Source organism: Camellia sinensis, chromosome 6 (genome assembly GCF_055761805.1).
Source record: "Camellia sinensis isolate YWXY chromosome 6, ASM5576180v1, whole genome shotgun sequence".
In the NCBI taxonomy this organism is placed as follows: Eukaryota; Viridiplantae; Streptophyta; class Magnoliopsida; order Ericales; family Theaceae; genus Camellia; species Camellia sinensis.
The window spans coordinates 149,952,019-149,972,596 of NC_138966.1; the positions used below are offsets into that span (position 1 = coordinate 149,952,019).

Sequence of the window (20,578 nt, forward strand, 5' to 3'; positions counted from 1 at the left end):
AAAGTAACTTTTAAAGATGAAAATGTTTACAGATCTTTAGCATTTTAAAAATTGCAATTTTATGAAAAAAAAAATTTAGTCATTGTTACAACATTATGTTAATAGCATCATAATTCAGAGCAGTATAAAATGTTTACTCAATCATTGGAACTCTTGATAGGATAAGTAATTTAAAAGTAAATTATGGGGTTTCCAGAATTAAGATTAATGCTAATCCTATTGTCAGTGCCATTTCAAATGTAGAAAAACTGAAGTCAATTCTAAAAGGTTGGCAAGTAGGCCCTAATTCGCGCGCCAGGGGGGGGGGGGGGGTTTGTTGGTGTTGCTTCCTATTGCTTCCATCTTGGTGACCAGAAAGTTTTCATTACAAAAAAACCATCTTCTAGTGCTAGTTTTTTAGGTAAATGAGATGGTAACGGGTGGGGACTGGAACATGATTAAGCTTATAAACACGTAGACTAGTGTTTGCTGTCAATCCCAACCCAGCTCTACTTGACTAAGATATCTCCTTTACCAACCCTAAAATTGTATTCAAACACAACATAACCTCATCATAATTAATTGATGAGTTTTTTAACACGTTCTGGACTCCTTTCAGGACAGATTTGAATATCCTCAAGGCAGCATTACATGCCAAACTGTTGATTTCCTTGGGAACAGTCACCATTGATCCTTGACCTTGACTGATGAGAACACGAATCATCTTTATGCAAAAGTCCAAACGATTCAGATCCCATGACAACCATTTAATGGGATAATGCTTCCATGAGCATTTAACAAATACTGGAGGTCTAGTAGTAGGGGTTTTAGCTGATGGTTCATAATTTACCTGCTTATTTAAGTCATCATCCAAATCGCTACTTCTTATCAAAATAAAATCATCAAGCAGATCTAGGCAGATATTCCATAACCAGATGCTCTTACTGTCGGGTCCAACCCGGAACACTGCATCAAAGATAGGCTCACAAACAGTTTTTGCCATCGAAGGGCAGTTGACAGAGGTATCAAGTTTGTGCAGCAAATAACACCACATGTTTAGGCAGGACGAGTGAACTGATATAATACGTTTACTTGTCACGAAACCTATTATAGGAGTCATTATGAGTTTTACACTCTTAGAAAATCCTTCTCCTTCTCTTCCACTATTATTCCCTCTTGCCAATTTGTTTGTATTTTACACTAGATTGGGTTAGTAAAGATTTTCGGCTCATAAATTAAGATTGAGAAGCAAAACATAAATTGAACTCAACTGGGACCGAGTTGAATAATGTGATAAGTAATCCTTTCTTTGGTGCTGCTGGAGTCTGCTGGTGTGTGTTGCTACTGGTTTTTGCGCTGCTGGTGTTGCTACTGGTTTTGTGCAGTTACTGCTGCATGTTAAACCTGCTGGAGTCTGCTGGTGCAGCTGTTTCTTGTGCAGCTACTGGCTCCTTTAGTGTATGTTTTTAAACCTGATGAGTGGTTGGTGCTTGATGTATTTTTGGTAAGAACTTTAATATACACGTATTGTTGACAAGATACTGCACCTATGGACATATTATGGCATGTTTGCTTCTAATACCCCCTCATTCACAATGCTTTCAATTGTGACTTGAAAAACAGAGGGAGCCTGTTCCACATTTTGAATCAGTTGTGGCTATAGTGCTTAATGTACTTTGTCCAATTATAGGCAGTATTGGAGCAATTTCAAGGTCTAGGAGTACGAATTCAATTAGCTTGCAGTTTTCTATCATTTATAGGAGTGGTATTCAAGTGCATATTTGTTAAGTCATATTGGGCATTGCAGTGATTTCATATGATCTGAGGCAACTACGCTAAATTAGATTGGGGTTCAAAATCATTTTGTGAAACATAAAGGACACTTGTATATTTGTATATGTGCAAAATACTACCATGTTTTTCTTTTTTATTTGTTCTCTATTACAAACATCATGTCCAGTCTCGTGGCAGTGAGATACATTAAACTACCCACCAGCTGCTTGTAATACATCTCATCAACTAAGTCTCTCCATTTCCGTGTTGTTTTATCAACAAGGATCACATCAACTTTTTGAAGTTTTGAATTGTTATATGCATTTCTACCAAATTGGTTTATTAAATTAAATTATTTATATATGAGTTTAGATGTAATTGATAATATATTAATGTTTGCCTTATTTATTTTCTTTGCAGATTGGTTTTGATGACGTTCGGAAGCATACTTGCAAATGAAGATCAACTGTTGAATTTTTTTTCTTAAACTGATGCTTAGTTGTAGTTGCAAATCAAGATTGAGTGTTGATTTTTTTTTTTTTTTTTGTGGACTCCACGTTAGTTCATTTTGGGATTTGCTTTGATGGTTTTTTTGTGATACTTAATGGATTATTATTAAAGTTGTTTAATGGATATATTTTGATTTATAATATAAATTGTTTAGTGAATTTTTTTGTGGAGTGATGTATAATAGCTAGTGGATTTCTTAGTACAATTAAAAGGCTATTGGGATATGAGCAGGGATATTTGTGAAATTATAATTTAAATTGAATATAAAATATGGAACAAGTTTAGTGACGAATTTGTTTCGTCATTTGTACTTGTTATTATGACAAAGTGATTATTCGTCACTAATAAACTTTTTTTGTGACAAAATTTACTGCAGTTTATATATGAAAATTTTTATTTATTTTGTTGTTTGGTGACTAAAAATTTCATCACGTATATATATATTTGTGACAAAATATATTTCGTCATCACCCATGTATGACTTTTGAAGACGAAAAATTTCGTCACCTTTACATCTAATTGTGACGAAATTATTTCCTCATCAATAATCAACATGCGTGACAAATTTATTCGTCAACTAAAGTTATAAATATGGTACTGAATAACTATTTGGTGACTAAAATAACAATTTTTGGCGACAAAATGTTGTTTTATTGGTGACAAAAAATTATGACTTTTGAAGATGAAAAATTTCGTCATCTTTACATCTTATTGTGACGAAATTATTTCCTCATCAATGATTAACATGCGTGACAAATTTATTCGTCAACTAAAGTTATAAATATGGTACTGAATACCTATTTAGTGACGAAAATGAGAATTTTTTGCGACAAAATGTTCTTTTATTGGTGACAAAAAATTTCGTCGCTGAAGTAATTTCATTGATGACGAAATTATTTTTCATCACGTTGGTTTTTAGTGACAAACATTCAATGACGAAACCGGTGACGAAAATATTTCGTCACAAATATCTATAGTGACGAAATTAACTCTTTGAAGACAAAAAAAATTCGTCATTCAAGACCCAACTTGTTGTAGTGTAGTCTTGGAAAGCTATACGGATTCAGATATGGCATGAGATCTTGATGATAAAAGATCTACATCAGGATTTCTGTTCACTTTTGCAGGGGAAGCTGCGTCTTGGCAGTCCAAGCTGCAGAAGTGTGTTGCTTTATCCACAACCGAGGCAGAGTATATTGCCAAAGAGATGTTGTGGTTGAAGCGGTTTCTCCAAGAACTAGAACTAAAGCAAGAAAAGTTCACGATACATTGTGATAGCCAGAGTGCCATAGACCTGAGCAAGAATTCTATGTATCATTCTCGCACGAAGCACATTGGTGTTCGGTATCATTGGATACGTGAAGTAATGGAAAAGCAGTTATTGGAACTGATCAAGATCCATACAGATAAGAATCCAGCTGACATGCTTACAAAGGTGGTCTTGAAAGACAAACTCGAAATTTGCAGAGACATTGTCGAGATGGACTTCAAGTGAGAAGTCAGTCATGCATGTAGGTATGGAGGGGGAGAATTGTTAGCTCCAACCACATGTATGCAGAGTAGAGAGTCAAGAAAGGATGGCGTATGAGGACTTCCACCACAAGTGAAGGAAGTCTAAGCTGGGCATCTCCCCCTTCTCTTCACGCTGCTGCCATTGTTGACTCTCACCAACAGAAGATAGAAAATTTGGTAGATTTATCTCCCTCCCTCTCTCTCTGTGTGTATAAATAGAGACGGGAGGGATAAGATGAATTGTATCAGAAATTTGAGAAAGAGAGTTGTGAGTTGAGTGAGAGCCTTATCTCCTCCTTTGTTTTTGTATTTGTTCTGTTTTAGTGAAATTCCTGTTTCTACTCCATGGATGTAGGCATTGGGCCGAACCGGGTAAATATTTGTGTCTCATTTGTGTGTGTGATTGCTTGTTGTTTATTTTTCTAGGTGTCCATGAGCCTAACAATTTCACTTATTTTTTCTCTTTTCCTTTTTAAATCCCTTCCCAAATTCTCTAACCAAATACAGCGTAAGAGATTGAGGTTATGTTTGGTAACACCAACAAAAATCATATTTTGTTTTTATTTTTTTGGTTGTTATTGAATTTCTTTTTTTTTTTAAATTCGTGTTAGCAAATTTTACTTTTCAGATTCACTTAGTTTAGAAGAATTTAAAATTTTTCAATTTAAAAAGAAAAAAAAAATTAGTGAACTTTTTGCATTTATTTATTTATTTATTTATTTATTTCTTAACTTTTCAAATCCATCTAGTAATAGAACTTAAAAGTAAGAAGTACTTTGAAAAATTTTATAAAAAAATTCATTAAAGGGAAAAATCCCAGCAAAAAACTCTTAAAAAAACGACTTCTAAACCCAACTTGAATGTAAGAACCTCATTATAAAATTATTCTCGAAAAAGATTCACAAATAAGTTTGCATATTTAAAATTTATTTATAAAGCAAATGACAAGTGAACTGATATATGTTCTCAATTAAGGGTTCGTTTGGAAACAAGTTATTTTAGTAATTTTTTGATTTTTTACGAAAAGATATATAAAAAAATCAAAAGAGTGATATGATAATTCATAATGATTTTTTAACTTTTTAACTAGGGTTGGTTTGGGATGTTCTAGAAAAGTATACTTTTTAACTTATTGGCTTATATGGATTAGGTTTGGATTGAGTTTGATATGATGTGTTAAAGAGGTGATGTGATTTAAATAAGATGATTGATTTAAATAGGATAGTGACTTTTTAACTTTTGTATTATTTAATTTATATCAAACCAATCCTAAAGCATGTAGTGGACAAACGAGACCTAACTTTCTCTCAAAAATATTCCATTTCCAACACACTGTGGTGTTTGAAAATACCTAGAAAAGTACATATTTTTTATTTTTTTAAATCAGGTCAAATTTTTATTTTTATTTTTATTTTTGTTTTTTGTCCGCTTTGTGTAAAAAAAACTAAAAAGAAACAATTTGAATTGTTTTTTAAAAATAAAACAATCCAAAATAAGCAAACAAAATTTCAATATTTTTAATTTATTTTTGTCATTTTTGAACTTATTGTAAAATTTATGATTTGTTTCCTCTAGTTGAATCTAAAAATCTCTAAATTATTGAATGAAACAAATCGTAAATTTTAGCAAACTCGAAATTCCTTATGCCTTCCTTAAATTATCAAAATCTTCTTTATTTATCTGTTTGAGTATTTTATTTGGGTGATTTATTTATTATTTTTCCATCTACTTAATGTGTTCATATATCTGTTTTGATATAAGATGAATTCTATAGGAGAATTCTATAGGGGGGTGTTTGTTCGGGATTATAGTGTGGAATAAGATTTCATATCTATTCTATGTGATAACTAGATGTTTAGTTTAAAAAATATAAGTTTGATTAATAGTTCAATCGGACTATCAATCCCTTATTTATGGGATTACTCCTCATCCGGATTGAAAGGTTAAAATGACATTTTTAGCCCTCATTTTTTGCCCTCAATTTTTTATTTATATTATTTTTAATTATATTTAGTAAAGTAAAATCAAATTTAAAAATCTCAACTAAAAGTTAAATTAAATTAATTTAATTTTTATTGATTTATTTATTTAACTTTTTAAAAGTTCAAGTTAAAAAATAAAATAAAATTTATAACTTAAATTTAGTATTTCTATTATTTAATAAATAATTAAAAGGGCAAAATAATCTTTTGAGTACTTATATTTTTTCTTAATGTCTAAAACAAACGTAAGATTCAATAGAATAGTCTAATTCACATATTTAATCATGTGACTAAATAAACATAGAATACACATTCTTTCTAACCAAATAGTCCAAGGACAATGTATTTTAGAACTAACAATCCGATATATTACAATTTTCATTTATTCAACTCATCCAAACATACACACCTTATATTATTATATGATCCCAACTGTGGGACCCATTTGTCGTTACAAAAGATGAGAATTTTACAGCATTTGGAATTTGGAATTTGGATATTATAAAGTGGAACATTTTTTTAGTTTTCCTTATTCTCTTCACACCTGACCTTTTCGCTCTGGCTGGTTCTTTAATGTAGTTTGTACTTTGCGTATGGCTCAAGTGTTCGACATTCCTAGCTGAGAGATTGGAGGATTAATTATTACTTTATTAGTTCCTTGAATATAGTGAGATTCGATGTCTAATGAGGAGGTAAATCCCGAATAATTAAAACTTCAAGACTCATTTTATTTCAAGTGACTGATAATGAATAACTGAGATAAAAAATAATATTGTAATTTATGTTCCGACTACTCAATAAATTCCTTACCTAAGGGCATCTCGTAGTTTGACTTTTAGTTTTTGTTTTTAGGCCTCGTTTGGGAAGGGTTAGTTTAGTCAAAAAATTATTAAAAAAATTAAAAAGCAAACAGCTCATATTAAAAAGTCAAAAATTTTCTTTTGTCTCTACTTTTTACAAATCTTTTCATAAAAAGTCAAAAAGTCATCCCAAACATACTAATTTTTTTAACTTATATTTTAGCCAAATAACTAAAAAATTACTAAATTAACCTGTTCACAATCAGGCCTTTTCTTTTTTTTGGCATGTTATTTTACAAGTGTACAGCCAAGTTTCATAGTTTCAGTGGCGAACATGTAAAATTTCCCAATTTCAACACAGAAATGATGAAATTTCCAATTTCAAGTAAAATTGTGAAATTATTGGGACATCCATAACTTTACCCTGCAATGTTTCGACCTGATTAAATGGGACATCTTAATCTCTTTCCTAAATCTACAAATAAACACAATATTAAATGGGTCTCACCTCTATTCTAATCTCATCTCTCTCTTTATATTCCAAAACAAACGAGGCCTAGGGGTATTCACGGATCAGTTTTTTACGGTTCAGTTTGTAGTTTGGACCCGCCCGCATATATGCAGTTTGGGAAAAATTAAACACACAACCACCCACAAGGCACATTAACTCTATTTAATGTAGCTTATTGGGACTACTTATAAATTAATTTTCTTTCATTTTTAAAAAAAAAATAGAATTTGTGTTAGTTTCTGTTTATAAACCACAACTAATTTAAATAATCTAGAAAATTGTTGATTATGAAAAAATTGGCAGAGCATTATTTTAAATTTGGGCAAATTACATATACCTCTCTCGAGGTTTAGCTAAATTACAGATATCCCCCTGAGGTTGCAGAAATTACAGATACCCCCTTGAGGTTTATATTTTCAAAACAAATTGCCCCCTGAGGTTTATATTTTCGTAACAATTTGCCCCCTAATTTGTTATGCAAATAGTACCTTCAGGGGGGCATCTGTAATTTTTCAAATCTCAAGGGGTATCTGTAATTTTGCTAAATCTCGAGGGAGTATATGTAATTTGCCCTTTAAATTTTTACTTTTTAACTTTTGACCTACAAAAAAAAATCCTCTAACAAACAAACTAATTATATATGAGTATTGATGTATAAACAGACAACTATGCTGCAATTTTTTTATTTTTTATTTTTTTATTTTTTATTTTTTTTTGTGGACATGTTGTCTAATAATTTTTTTTTTCTTCAGGTATCTATAGTGAGCTTCTCATTGGTGACAGCACTTTATACAACCTTAGCCTTCATGGGTGCAAAAAATGTTTGGCCCTGAAGTAAATCCCCAAATCACTTTCAGCATGCCCAGGAACCTTGTATTTACAAAAATTGCATTATGGGCTACAGTTTTAACTCCCATGAGCAAATACGCCCTCGAATTTGCTCCTTTTGCAATGCAACTCGAGCGCACTCTTTCTAAATACTGTTCCATGAAATCCAGAACAAGGTTGATCATACGGGGCTGCGTTGGTTCGTGTTTGATGCTTGCAATTCTAACCTTGGCTCTTTTTGTGTCATATTTCGAGTACATTCTGAGTCTCACAGGCTCGCTTGTCAGCGTTGCGATTTGTGTCATCTTTCCTTATACATTTTACACCAAGGTTTTTTGGACTCAAATATCAAAATCAATGTTGATTCTCAATGTAACACTGGTTTTGCTTGGCTGCTTTCTTGGAGCATCTGGAACCATTTCTTCTTTCAAGTTGCTTGTAAGGAACTTGCATAGAGCTCACTCACCATGACAAGCCAATGCAGGATAAATTAGTCTTTTGGTAATGTTGTACGATATGGAAACATTATTGGAAAAGTGATTACAAAATAAAATATGTATATCAAATTTATTCTGAGTGTGAGACATATCATAAAAAAATTGAATCTACTTCATACATTGTGGTCAGGGATGGAACTAGGAGAAAACTATGAGGGGCCATGGCCCTTCTGTTTCTCTAAAAATTATTGTTTGCCATTGAATTTTAAAAATATATATATCATTTTATATATAAAATGGCCCCCCAATATAAAAAATATATATATGTCATTCTTCTTCCATCTTAAATTTTTTTCTATTTTATACCAAAAAAACTTCTTCATCTTATTAGAAATTGCTTCTATGTATTTAAATTTTATATATATATATATATATATATATAAATTATATATATCATATTATACATACACGTATGTTTTGTGTATATGGTGAAGAAAATTATTTTCTTTTGATCCCTCCGATAATAAAATCCTGGTTCCATCTCAGATTATTTTTTGATCACTTGTTTGATAATTAGTTTTAGCCTTTTTTTACTTTATTTTACCTTCTCGAAATTACTTTGCCATAGCATGTACTTGTCACTTGTGTTATATAAATATTTTAGCTCCATATCTACTTTCATTTGCAATTTATTATTATTATTATTATTATTATTATTATTATGTTCTAGGTAAGAAGTAAAATTTTGTTTAATTTCTATCAAAATGGCCAAAAATGATTTGATTTCTAAGAAATCTAATATGAAACATATCGAAGTGGTCTGGGCAATTACTAAGTACAACACTTTTAACCCAAAAATTAGTTTGGAAAATTTGTGATTTTAAAGGGTTATTTTGGGTGTCTTAAATAAGTGCACTTTTTGTCTTTTTAGATTAAAAAATTGAGGAAAAAAAGATAGATATTTGGGTTAACTTTTTGACTTTTTATGAAAAAATATGTATTAAAAAATTATATAAATAAGTGTGTAAGAGAAGTTAGTGAAGTAGTCCGTACAGTTTGGGCAGTGTAGTGGGCTGGTTAGGACACGAGAAATGGTTGTCTCCTTTTTGGGCTTAAATTGGACGATGTTGTTCGGCTCATAGGGGCCCACCACGTGTCCCATTTTGCTAATCAAAACCGTTTATGAGTAAAATTCGTCGAGTACTATATGCTTGTAAAAAATCACGTTGATTGGATATCAATAGCTATCTGATCGTGTTAGTTTTTTTGTCTACTGTTAACTGTAACACCATCCATTTTTTATACAAAACTAATTTGATCATGCAGTTAGCGATATCCGATTAACGTGATTTTTTACAGTCATATAGTACTGAACGAGTTCTAAATATTGAACGGTTCAGATTATCAAAATGAGACCCGTGGTGGGCCTCCACAGGCCCAATATTACCATCCAACTTAATGAATATATATATATATATGTAATTTTTTTTTTGTTCCTTTCACTGTACTTCCATTTCACGCCAGTATCTAGAGTGGTATAAAATTGATTTGTATTAAAATATTATGTATATTAATTTTTTATATTTTTAATTTATGAATAGTGATGACATTTTTATTTTTTTATAATTTTTTGACTTTTTGAATTTTTTTAAACACTCCAGACCTTAGATTTATTTTAGGTGTGACCATTCAATAGTTAAATTTGAGTCATGCATGTACCTTTTGAGTAAAATTCCAGACTTTAATTTTGGATCCACAGCTTTTCTAAATTAAAAATATAATAATATTATAATAATTATATTTTTCAAATGGAAATTCCTTGGCTACAATAACATTTGTACAACTCGGCAAATTATTCAATAATTTCATAACATCATGTGGTCATACTTTAAGGTCTAGTTTGACATATTTAATAAAAGGTTAAAAAGTCACTATCCTATTTAAGTCATATCATCTTATTTAAGTCACATCATCTTATTTAAGTCACATCACCTTTCTACCACATCATTTCAAACATAACTCATATTTCATAAAAATTAAAAAGTGCATTTTTTTAGAACATCCCAAACAACCCCGTAGCCTTATGTTGTTCCATTATCCTCAACATAAATCGTGAGCTCCTATCACTTTCTACCAATCAAAACTTTTTATTTTTAGAATATTGTAGATGGCCAAGGCTATTATCCAAAGTAATCACTAAAATTTCCCTAAATCTTGTTTGGCTAATTTTTACTGGGTAGGAAGGTATCGAGAAATCAATATTGTGGATTAGCCGAGGAATACATTTGTAATCATCTCAACGTCCCGATAAAATCAAACGACAATTATACTGACATTCTGTCAGTGAAAATTAATTACAAATTAATAAAAATATTATGATTATAATATATTTTATCTTTGTAATTACTTTTCCTTGACCTCACTATCAAGTTATTTGTCTTAAAATCAATGCTACATCGAAAAACAATTTGCTTGGTTTCATTTTTTTTAAAATATTTTTCAAAAAATTGTACTTACTTATTTTTCATATTTTTTTATTTTTACTGAATTTTTTTAATATTTTCATCAATTTTTTTTACTTTTTAGACATACTTAACATAAATATACCTAAAAAGTAAAAAATTTGTGAAAAAAATCTTTTAAAAATTTACTAAATACCAAAAATATAAAAAAAAATACGAGAATTCAATACTTTTTTTGTATTTTTATGTATTTATTAATTTTTTAAAATATTTTTTCACAAATTTTTTATTTTTTAAATATATCTAAGTAAGGTGCATTTAAAAAAGTAAAAAAAAAATATTTAAAATTTTAAAATATTCACTAAAAATAAAAATAAAAACGAAAACTAGAAAACTCAGGTAACTTTTGGTAAAGTTTTGTAAATGTGATTTGAGAGTATGAGTTGTATTTTGAGTTTGTGTGTTGTGGAATTATGATTTGAGTGTAGAAAATTTGTTTGGTAAAGAGTTTTGAAAAGGGTTTTGATTTGAGTGAGGAAATATTGATGTGAAATTTGATATGTGATACAAAAATTTACAACTCATAACTAAACATACAATTTAAAATTATTTTAAAACACATAAAAAATTTTAAAAATTTAAAAAAACATTTTTTTCGATTATATAAATCAATTGCAAAAAAAAATAAATAAATAAATTCAGTATTCCGGTCAACCGGCCGGACGACCGGCCGAACGTCCCCGTCAGGCAAAATTTTCAAAAAAAAACGTTGAAATGCGCGGCTGAGACAGAGCTCTCTGCAGAGCGTTTGAAACGTGATTTCAAAACACTAAACAAACATCATACTCAAACTATGGTATAGAATCACGTTTTGAAATTACAACCAAATATAATATTTAGTGGGGACCTAATCTGCATCATATCTTATTTTAATGGAGGCCAAAATTCCCATGTGAGAGCAGCTCTATTTGATTCATTGCCTAACACTTTTGCTTCTTCTTCTAATTTTTAATGCCTTTATGCTCACCTTAACATTTATTGGAATCTCCACCGGTAAGTACAGAGTTTTTATTTATTGATTCATTTATTTTTTTTTTTAGAAATATTGTGCATCATCATCATGACTGGGATAGAATCAATTGAATTATTCATAATAAGTGACGGAATTAGAAAGTTAAATTAGGGAATATTTATTAATTATAATATTAAAAAAATTTATAAAAATATTTCATGTAAGTTTTTATAATTGATTTGAGAAATATAAAAAAAATAATATTATTTATAACTAGTGTATCATGGACAATATAAAAAAATATAGATATAAGTCTTAAAATAAATTATATAATGATAAAAAAAATTTATACAAAATTTGATTAAAAATTTAATATAATGGTAATATCACGTCATCATTAGTATGCGCTATCACCAACTAATAGTAAATAAACACATAGAGAATGAAACTCACATGTCAAATGTAGCTAACAGTCTAATAAATTTCATATTTTTATAGTGAGATTACTTATACTTGCATGTCAATAATAATGACATCACCGTTACATTTAAAATTTTCATAAATAATATGATTTATAATAGTCTCTTCATTTTCAATCAAAACAACCATTATTATTTTCATAATTTTTAAAATGTTATTGACATTTCAATCTAATAATATTTTTATAATTCTTTTTATTTAAAATATTTTCCTTATATTTGTAAAAAAAAAAAGACACAAAATTCAAGGGAGCACGTGACCCCGTCCTTCCGTGGCTCTGCCACTGTTCACAATGTACATAAAAATGACATGCAATGTAAAAAGTTGGTAATCTAATCCAAAAGTGTTTCACAACAGAGAATATGAATTACTACAAGATTTGTTAGATTTGAAATTTCAAGTCAAGAATAAATGATACAATTTTTCTTTGAACAGAAATGTGAAATTAAGAACCAATTAAGAAGATTTGGTCCATTTTCAACTCACCTCATTAAGGGATTGAGGTTATGTTTAGCAATGGTAACACCTACAAAAATCATATTTTGTTTTTATTTTTTTGGTCGTTAGTGAATTTTATTTATTTATTTTTTTTTGTCAACAAATTTTACTTATTTAGTTTAGAAGGATTTTAAAAAATATATAATTAAAAAAAATAGTGAATTTTTTGCATTTATATATTTTTTTAACTTTTCAAATCCATCTAGTAATAGAACTTAAAAGTAAGAAGAATTTTTGAAAAATTTTATAAAAAATTCATTAAAGAGAAAAATCCCGACAAAATTAAAAAAACAACTCCTAAACCCAACTTGAATGTAAGAACTTCACTATAAAATTATTCTCGAAAAAGATTTACAAATAATTTTACACATTTAAAATTTATTTATAAAGCAAATGACAATATATATATATATATATTCTCTCAATTAATTTTAGGTAAATTATAAATACACCCCATGAGATTTGATTAAAATACGAATTGCTCCTGTGGTTTTGAAAATTACATTCCACCCCTGAAATTTCTAATTTCATAACAAATCGTTTTTTTTATTAATAAATTATCAAGTCAATTAACAGTTTTTAATGATGTTAAAAATATGTTTCAATTAATAATTTAGGAAATTTTATTATTGTATAAGAGAGTAATTATGAATTTCATTTTTTTAGTTAATTTTATTAAAAAAATTATAATAAGAAGATATTTATAATTTTTTAAATTATAAAAAATAATTTATATTTTAAATAAATATTAGAGGGTGTATTCGTATTTTACGCATTAACTTTCTAGCAAAAGTCATACAGTATCTTTGTAATAATTCCAATTTCCAACACACTCAGTGGTGTTTGGAAATACCTAAAAAGTACATATTTTTTATTTTCTATATTAGGTGAACTTTTTTTTTCTTTTTTCTTATCCGTTTTGTGTAAAAAAATTAAAAAGTAAAACAATTTGAATTTTTTTAAAAAAATTGAAAAATCCAAAATAAACTAACAAAAATTCACTATTTTTTATTTATTTTTGTCTTTTTTGAACTTTTTTAAAAAATTTACAATTTATTTTATCGATCATGCTACGTAGCTCGAATGTCGCGGCTCGAAACGCGGCTCGACACCAAAACGACGTCGTTTTGATGTCGATTTTGTTTTTTTTTTTTTTGTTTTTTTTGTTTTCCTGGTTTTGTAGAACGAAGAAGAAGAGAAGGGAGAAGAAGAGAAGGGAGGAGGAGGAGGAGGAGGAGGAGGGAGGGGAGGGGGCCATAAAAACCGGTTTGAGGAGGAGGGGGGGCTGGGCTGCGACGGAGGAGGAAGCAGAGGCGGCGGTGAAAGCTGCGATGACGGCAGGGCAGGCCGAGGAGCTGCGACGACGACCTTCTTCCTCTCTCTCCCTTCTCTTTCTCCTCTCTCTCTCTTTCTCTCCCTCTCCCTCTCCCTCTCCCTCTCTTCCTCTCGAGTCATTTCGAGCCTGGTAGCTTCGAGCTACTAGGCATTTTCCTTATTTTATTGAGAATCTAAAAACTTTAAAATTATTGAATTTTAAAAAAAAAAATCGCTAAACACCAATATAAGCACACAAAAAAATCACCAATTAAGCAAACCTCAAAGGCCTTATGCCTTCCTTAAATTATCAAAATATTCTTTTATCTGTTTGAATATTTTATTTATTTATTTATTATTTTTCCATCTACTTTATTCTGTTCATATATCTGTTTACATGATCCCAACTGTGGGACCCATTTGTCGTTACAATACGATGAGAATTTTACAGCATTTGGAATTTGGAAATTATAAAGCGGAACATTTTTTTATGGCCATGACTTTTGTCTGGAGGCGGATTGGACCGTGTTGTTGGGTCTGTAGGGATCCGTCACGGGTCCCGTTTTGATAATCTGAACCGTTCAATGTGTAGAACTCGTCGAGTACTATATACCTGTAAAAAATCATGTTAATCGGATATCGATATCTATGTGAACAAAACAGTTTTTTATCAATCGTTAATTTTTTCACCGTTCATTTTTTTTATACAAAACTGATTTGATCACATAGCTATCGATATCCAATCAACGTGATTTTTTATAGGCATGTAGTACTCGACGAGTTCTACACATTGAACGGTTCAGATTTTCAAAACGAGACCTGTGGTGGGCCTCCATGGACTCAACAGCACGGTCTAATCCAATCTCGGACTGGACTGAAGCCGGACCCTTTTTTTATTTTTCGTTTTTTTCTTCACACCTGACCTTTTCCCTCTGACTGGATTATTATTCTTAATACAGCTTGTACTTGCATATCGCTCAAGTGTTCCACATTCCTAATTGAAAAGGATTAATTATTACTTAATTATTTTTCCACATTATAAGATCTTTATTAGTCCTTTGAATAAAGTGAGATTCGATGTCTTGCATTTTCATCTTAATGAGGAAGTAAATCCCGAATACATAAAATTTCAAGTTTCGTTTTATCCCATATGATTGACAATGAATAACTCAGATCAAAGATAACACGGTAATTTTCATTCCAACTACTCAATAAATTTCTTACCTAAGGGCATCTCGTAGTTTGAATTTTAGTTTTTTTTTTTTTCTTTCCTTTTTTTTGGTTGCATGATCTTTTACAGGTATAAAGCGAAGTTTCATAGTTTTATTGGTGAAAATGTAAAATTTCCCAATTTCAACATAGAAATGATAGAAATTTTCAATTTCAAGTAAAATTGTGAAATTATTGGGATATCCATAACTTTACCCTGCAATGTTTCGACCTGATCAACATAAAGCTTCAATTGGTATTAAAAATTGTGAAATTTCATTAACACACTAAGAAATTAACTTAAATCAATATATACCCAGTTTCCCAATTTCTATAAATCTCTCAAACTACTTCCCAATCTCTTGAATTCTCCACGATTTGGAATCAAAAATACTCCAAATTTCTTAATTTACAAATTGAGATTACTAACATTCATTTAGAAATGTGAGATTTCTATAGAAGATGAGATAATCAAATTTTTCCTTATGCTGTGTTTGGTTAAGAGATTTGATGAAGGATTTGGAAAGAAAAATGAAAAAGGTAGATGAAATGTGAATAAAATATACCTGTATTACACTTAGTTTCACTTATTTTTTTCATTTTCCTTTCCAAATCTCTCCCCAAATCCCTCAATCAAACACAAGTTTGAAATATAATTCTTGTTGAAATAGATGATCAAGAATAACTTTTCTATTCCAATTCTTTCCAACTATTGGAATTATGAAAACTCAGAATCACATCATCATTTTTTTTTCGGAATTCCTGCTATGCAAACTTGGTATTAAAATGGGAAATTACTCTTAAAGGCATTTTCGAAAACTGGTAAAAAGCTAGTTTTTTGATTTTTTAACTTTTTTAGGTCACATCACATCTCTACTTTTTTATACAAAAAAACCAAAAAAGACAAAAAATTAAAAAAACATCTTTTTACTAACCTCTCAAAACACTACTTAAGTCAAGCATCCTTCTGAGTTTACTATTTGGGCTCACACGATAACATTCCAGTGGTAAAGAGGCCCATAAAAGTAGATACTTGGGTTGTATTTATTGCCTTCATGAATGGGCCTGTCCATAATAGCTTGAATGTGATTATAAAAATAATTTGTAAGGTGTTAGTTATGAATCATGAGTACTTGTGTACAAAGAGAGGCCCATAAAAAGTTTTATTTTAACCGAGTGCTCCATAACTAGCTTTGGCTATATATCAGAATTTACAATTTTTTTTTTTTTTTTTGATACATGAATCTACATTTAAAATGACGTGATAGTGACAAATTTATTAATTGTGTTCATAATAATGGGTCTCATATTCTTAAATAAAACAATGACAATAAATATATCTTTAACACGGAATTTTAATATACTAAACATATTTGTTGTTTTATTTTTACAAAAAATAAACTGAAGGTTGGTCGGTTATATTTCAAAGACTACATGGGGAAGTTCTTGTGATTTCAATTAACCTCAAGGTCAGCATAATTTATCAATAAATAAATAAAACTAAAAAAGAAGAAGAAAAAAATCTTGTCACAATAGAATCAACCCCACCAAATCCTCTTGGCTTCCTTTGAACTTGAGTTCTCACCACTTCTTGGAAACCAAGAAACACTTGAGCCTCTGTGTTGAAACTTTTAAACAAATTCCCTTGGATTTTACTCAACCTAGGGTTGATGTTAAGTCATTCAACAACAAGACTTTATATTATTGGAGAAAACACACAAGTCTAAAAAGAAGACAATGGAATGTCTTGGTCTACAAGAGAGAGAAGTGAGAGCCCACTAAAAAAAGATTACAAAAAGCAATATATGTATGGTTTTGTGGGCTCAAACTCTCATTCTTCAATTTGGACTAGCAATCAGCAAAAGTAGGATGAGTTGCACCGTTTAACCAACCAACAACTCCTCCAACCCACTCCATGATCATATTCTCTCTCACTACTCTCTCTCCTCTCGCTCTCTTTCTCTCTCTTCTACCAAACTTGGGTGAGTCTTACATTTCCACACGTAAAATCATTCTAACTTGATCATAAAGCCAAACAACACCCAATATAACAAACCCATTTTCAATTGCAAGGTTCTATATCTCCTCCTTTTGGCGTTACTTTTTCTTTACAGCTTCTATGAAAGGATGAGAGATCGAATGGAAAGGTTAGTAGTTCTTCCTTTCTCTATAGGCTGTGTTTCTCAGTCAAGTGTTGCTGTGGGCACAACCACAACCACAGCCCAACCCAGAAAAACTAAATCAGAAGGATCAAACTCAGGACCAGCTGTTGTAATAACAAGTATGCTCTCTCTCTCTCTGTGTTATTTTTTCTTTTTTATAACTCGCAATCTGGCCCATTGGACACACTAATGTGGAAGATCAATCCCACCGTCTACTTGTGGGCATCCTAATTAAAGATAGGCAAAACTCCAGTATAAACTGATCCTAAGAAATTGTTTACACTTATAAGGTTTCGAACCTCAGACCCTGGAGGGAGTTTGACAATGCTTTGTGACCTCCACCCCAAGTCCCAAACTGTGACCTCCAGGCTAACTCCCTTGGTTTCTCTGTGTGTATTTGACAATGCTTTGTGTTTTATGTCTTTTATTACAAGGGAAAGAAGAAAGAGAAGAGAGTTCATCATCTGCGCTGAAAATGAGGAATTCTTGGGGTTTCTTGGCTGCTCCAAAGCCTAACATTTCAACTGGAATACACAGATTGGTGAAGACTTTCAAAAGCTTCTCTCAATTATTTGGTAAGTGGATTATTAGATAACCAAACTCTCTCCTTCTCTTTCTCTTGAACTAGTTTATAATTTACGAACTTATTGAAGATACAATATTGATAGAAATAGTGAAAAAAAAAAATTACATTCAATAGAACACGAAGAGAAAATGTTCTTATTCTGCCAAATGTTGGTTGTTGCTTATAACTTTTTTTATTTGGAAATTAATATCAAAGTATTTGGTAGAAGACGGAAAAAATTTAAATAAATTAAAAGGCTTGATCAGAAGAATGTTTTTAGTTTTCTCATTATCAAATTTTTAATTTCAGAAAAATTGCACCGCATAAAAGTTTAATATAAACTTATGTTTTTGGTTGGGGACCAATTGGAGTAGGAACTCCATTTTTGTCTTTATTATGTGAAACAAATTGAATGAACTTCTCACATCTTTATCATATTCCCCGATTTGGTTACTCTTAAACGTCTGTCGTTTGGGTGCCCACCTATATTTGCTCTCTATTGAATGAACTTCTCACACCTTTATCATATTTCCCGATTTGGTTACTCTTCTTAAACATCTGTCATTTGAGTGTCCACCTATATTTACCCTCTACTTTCAGCATACTTGACTTCACCGGCCTTATTTATTTGATGAAAAATGCTTTGAAGTTTTAATTCTTGAGTTCTAAAACCAGTTCTAAAGAGTTGGTGGTGGGTCTTACCTACTGTGACGTGATGTTTTGATTTTTTTTTTTTTTCCCTCTCCTTACTATGTCATTATTGTTTCATTAGAGTACCAAAATTAATACTCTAAATCATTGTTGTTATTTGATTACTTTTATTATAAAAGAAATATTATGAAAAGCCTTCATAAAAAAAAAAAAAAAATTCTTGGATTTTGGGTGAATAAAAAAAAGTCCAAGAAACTTTTCATGATATTTATTTTATGATTAGTTTGTAGTATTTGTAATATTTTATTATATGTTATACAATCTCTCTTAAATTAGCCTTATGAAACTTTTCACGATATTTATTTCATTATGAGTAACATTACTCTTTATTAGACACTCAAGTTTTGACATGTCATGGCATGGGCTTGAAAATTTTGTCAAGAGCAATGTGTGCACTAGTTGAATGGATTTAACCCAAAAAAAAAAAAAAAAAAATTGTTTCTTGGCAATCTCATTCCTCGCCTCGATTTTGTATAATTTTTTTTTTTTAATTTGTCAAACAAAGTGTTCAAGATTTCTCTCAATTAATTTCTAAATACATGTAATTACATGTTTCAAGTTTTTTAAGAGCAGTCTCAAAGAGAAGTGAATAATGAAATTTTAAACCATTAATCTACCTCTTAATGTCAAACTTGTGACTTTTTTCATATGAGAATCATAAACTCTGACTATTTAGGGTTTTTTTTTTAAATATTTAAGATAAGAATCGTGCAATTTAATTAGATTATTTTATTTTTCATACACACGAGAGCATAGTCAAGAGAGTGAGAATCATGTTTATAGTAAGATTTGAATTCTGAACTTCCTAATAAAATATATGGATGGTTAATTAGAAACATTTTTTTAATTTTTAATTTTGCTTTTGGGTTATTTTTCAGTGTTCCTAATCCTGTTAATATTTCGAACATGCTAATGAATGATCTAGTTTACAAGGAAGAGATGGAAATGGAGATGGAGATAGGATTTCCAACAGATGTGAAGCATGTTACACACATAGGATGGGATGGAACTACTACTACTACAAACACCACAAACAATCCTATGAAAGGCAGTTGGGAGAATCTCACAGCTCCTGAAATACTATCTTTTCCTTCAATTTCTATGAGGCAGTTTGAGCTTGCCATGGCTGCCCAAGCTAATGACGGACCACCTCACATGTGTCTCACTAATCCTACCTAATATGTTCTGTCGTTGCCTCTTCTTGTTGGTTTGTTGTGGGTAATGATGATGATGTTAAACCACTGTTGATAATATTGAACATTGTTGATTGAAATGGTGGAAGGTTTTGATAATATATGTATTGGTGATTCACATAGATATATGCAGAGAGCTCCCAAATGATATCCATTTTGAATTTTCTTTTTATATTACTTTTCACAAATTAGGTACCATTAATAATCTAGACTAGGCATGGTAAAGAGGAAAATGGGGCCTTTTCCTCAAAATAAGCCAAAATAGTAATTTACTTTCCAAACTAAGCTTAGTTTGGGCGGAATTCTCAAAATAAATTAAAACGTTATTTCAAAATACGCTTTCACAATATTTCTGGTCCCGGCGTGGAAAATTTATAAAATTATAAAAGCGTGGTTGCAAAGCACGCTTTTAATTAAGAAAGCGTGTTAGAAACTAAGCTTTTAAATAAAACTGTTTTGTAAAAAAAAACGTGGTTATAAACTACGCTTTTAATGAAAATTTGATTTTTAAAAAAAGCGTGATTCGTAACCATGCTTTTGAGCCAATACCAACCCACAACTGTTGATTATTATTTTTATTATTATTCAATCCACATTTTATAATTCACTCAGTCATCTTGTAAATCTCTATATATAAATT

General features: G+C 30.3%; 1 protein-coding gene across 1 annotated transcript; it reads left to right on the forward strand.

Annotated features, from left to right (window-relative positions):
- Positions 1-17,132: 17,132 nt before the first annotated feature.
- On the forward strand, positions 17,133-20,062 carry LOC114317996 (CRIB domain-containing protein RIC4). Its single transcript, XM_028264805.2, has 3 exons — positions 17,133-17,588; positions 17,904-18,044; positions 19,671-20,062. Exons 1-3 carry the CDS (start codon positions 17,435-17,437, stop codon positions 19,922-19,924), a joined length of 549 nt encoding a protein of 182 aa, XP_028120606.1. The 5' UTR covers positions 17,133-17,434; the 3' UTR covers positions 19,925-20,062.
- The last annotated feature ends 516 nt before the right edge of the window (positions 20,063-20,578 follow it).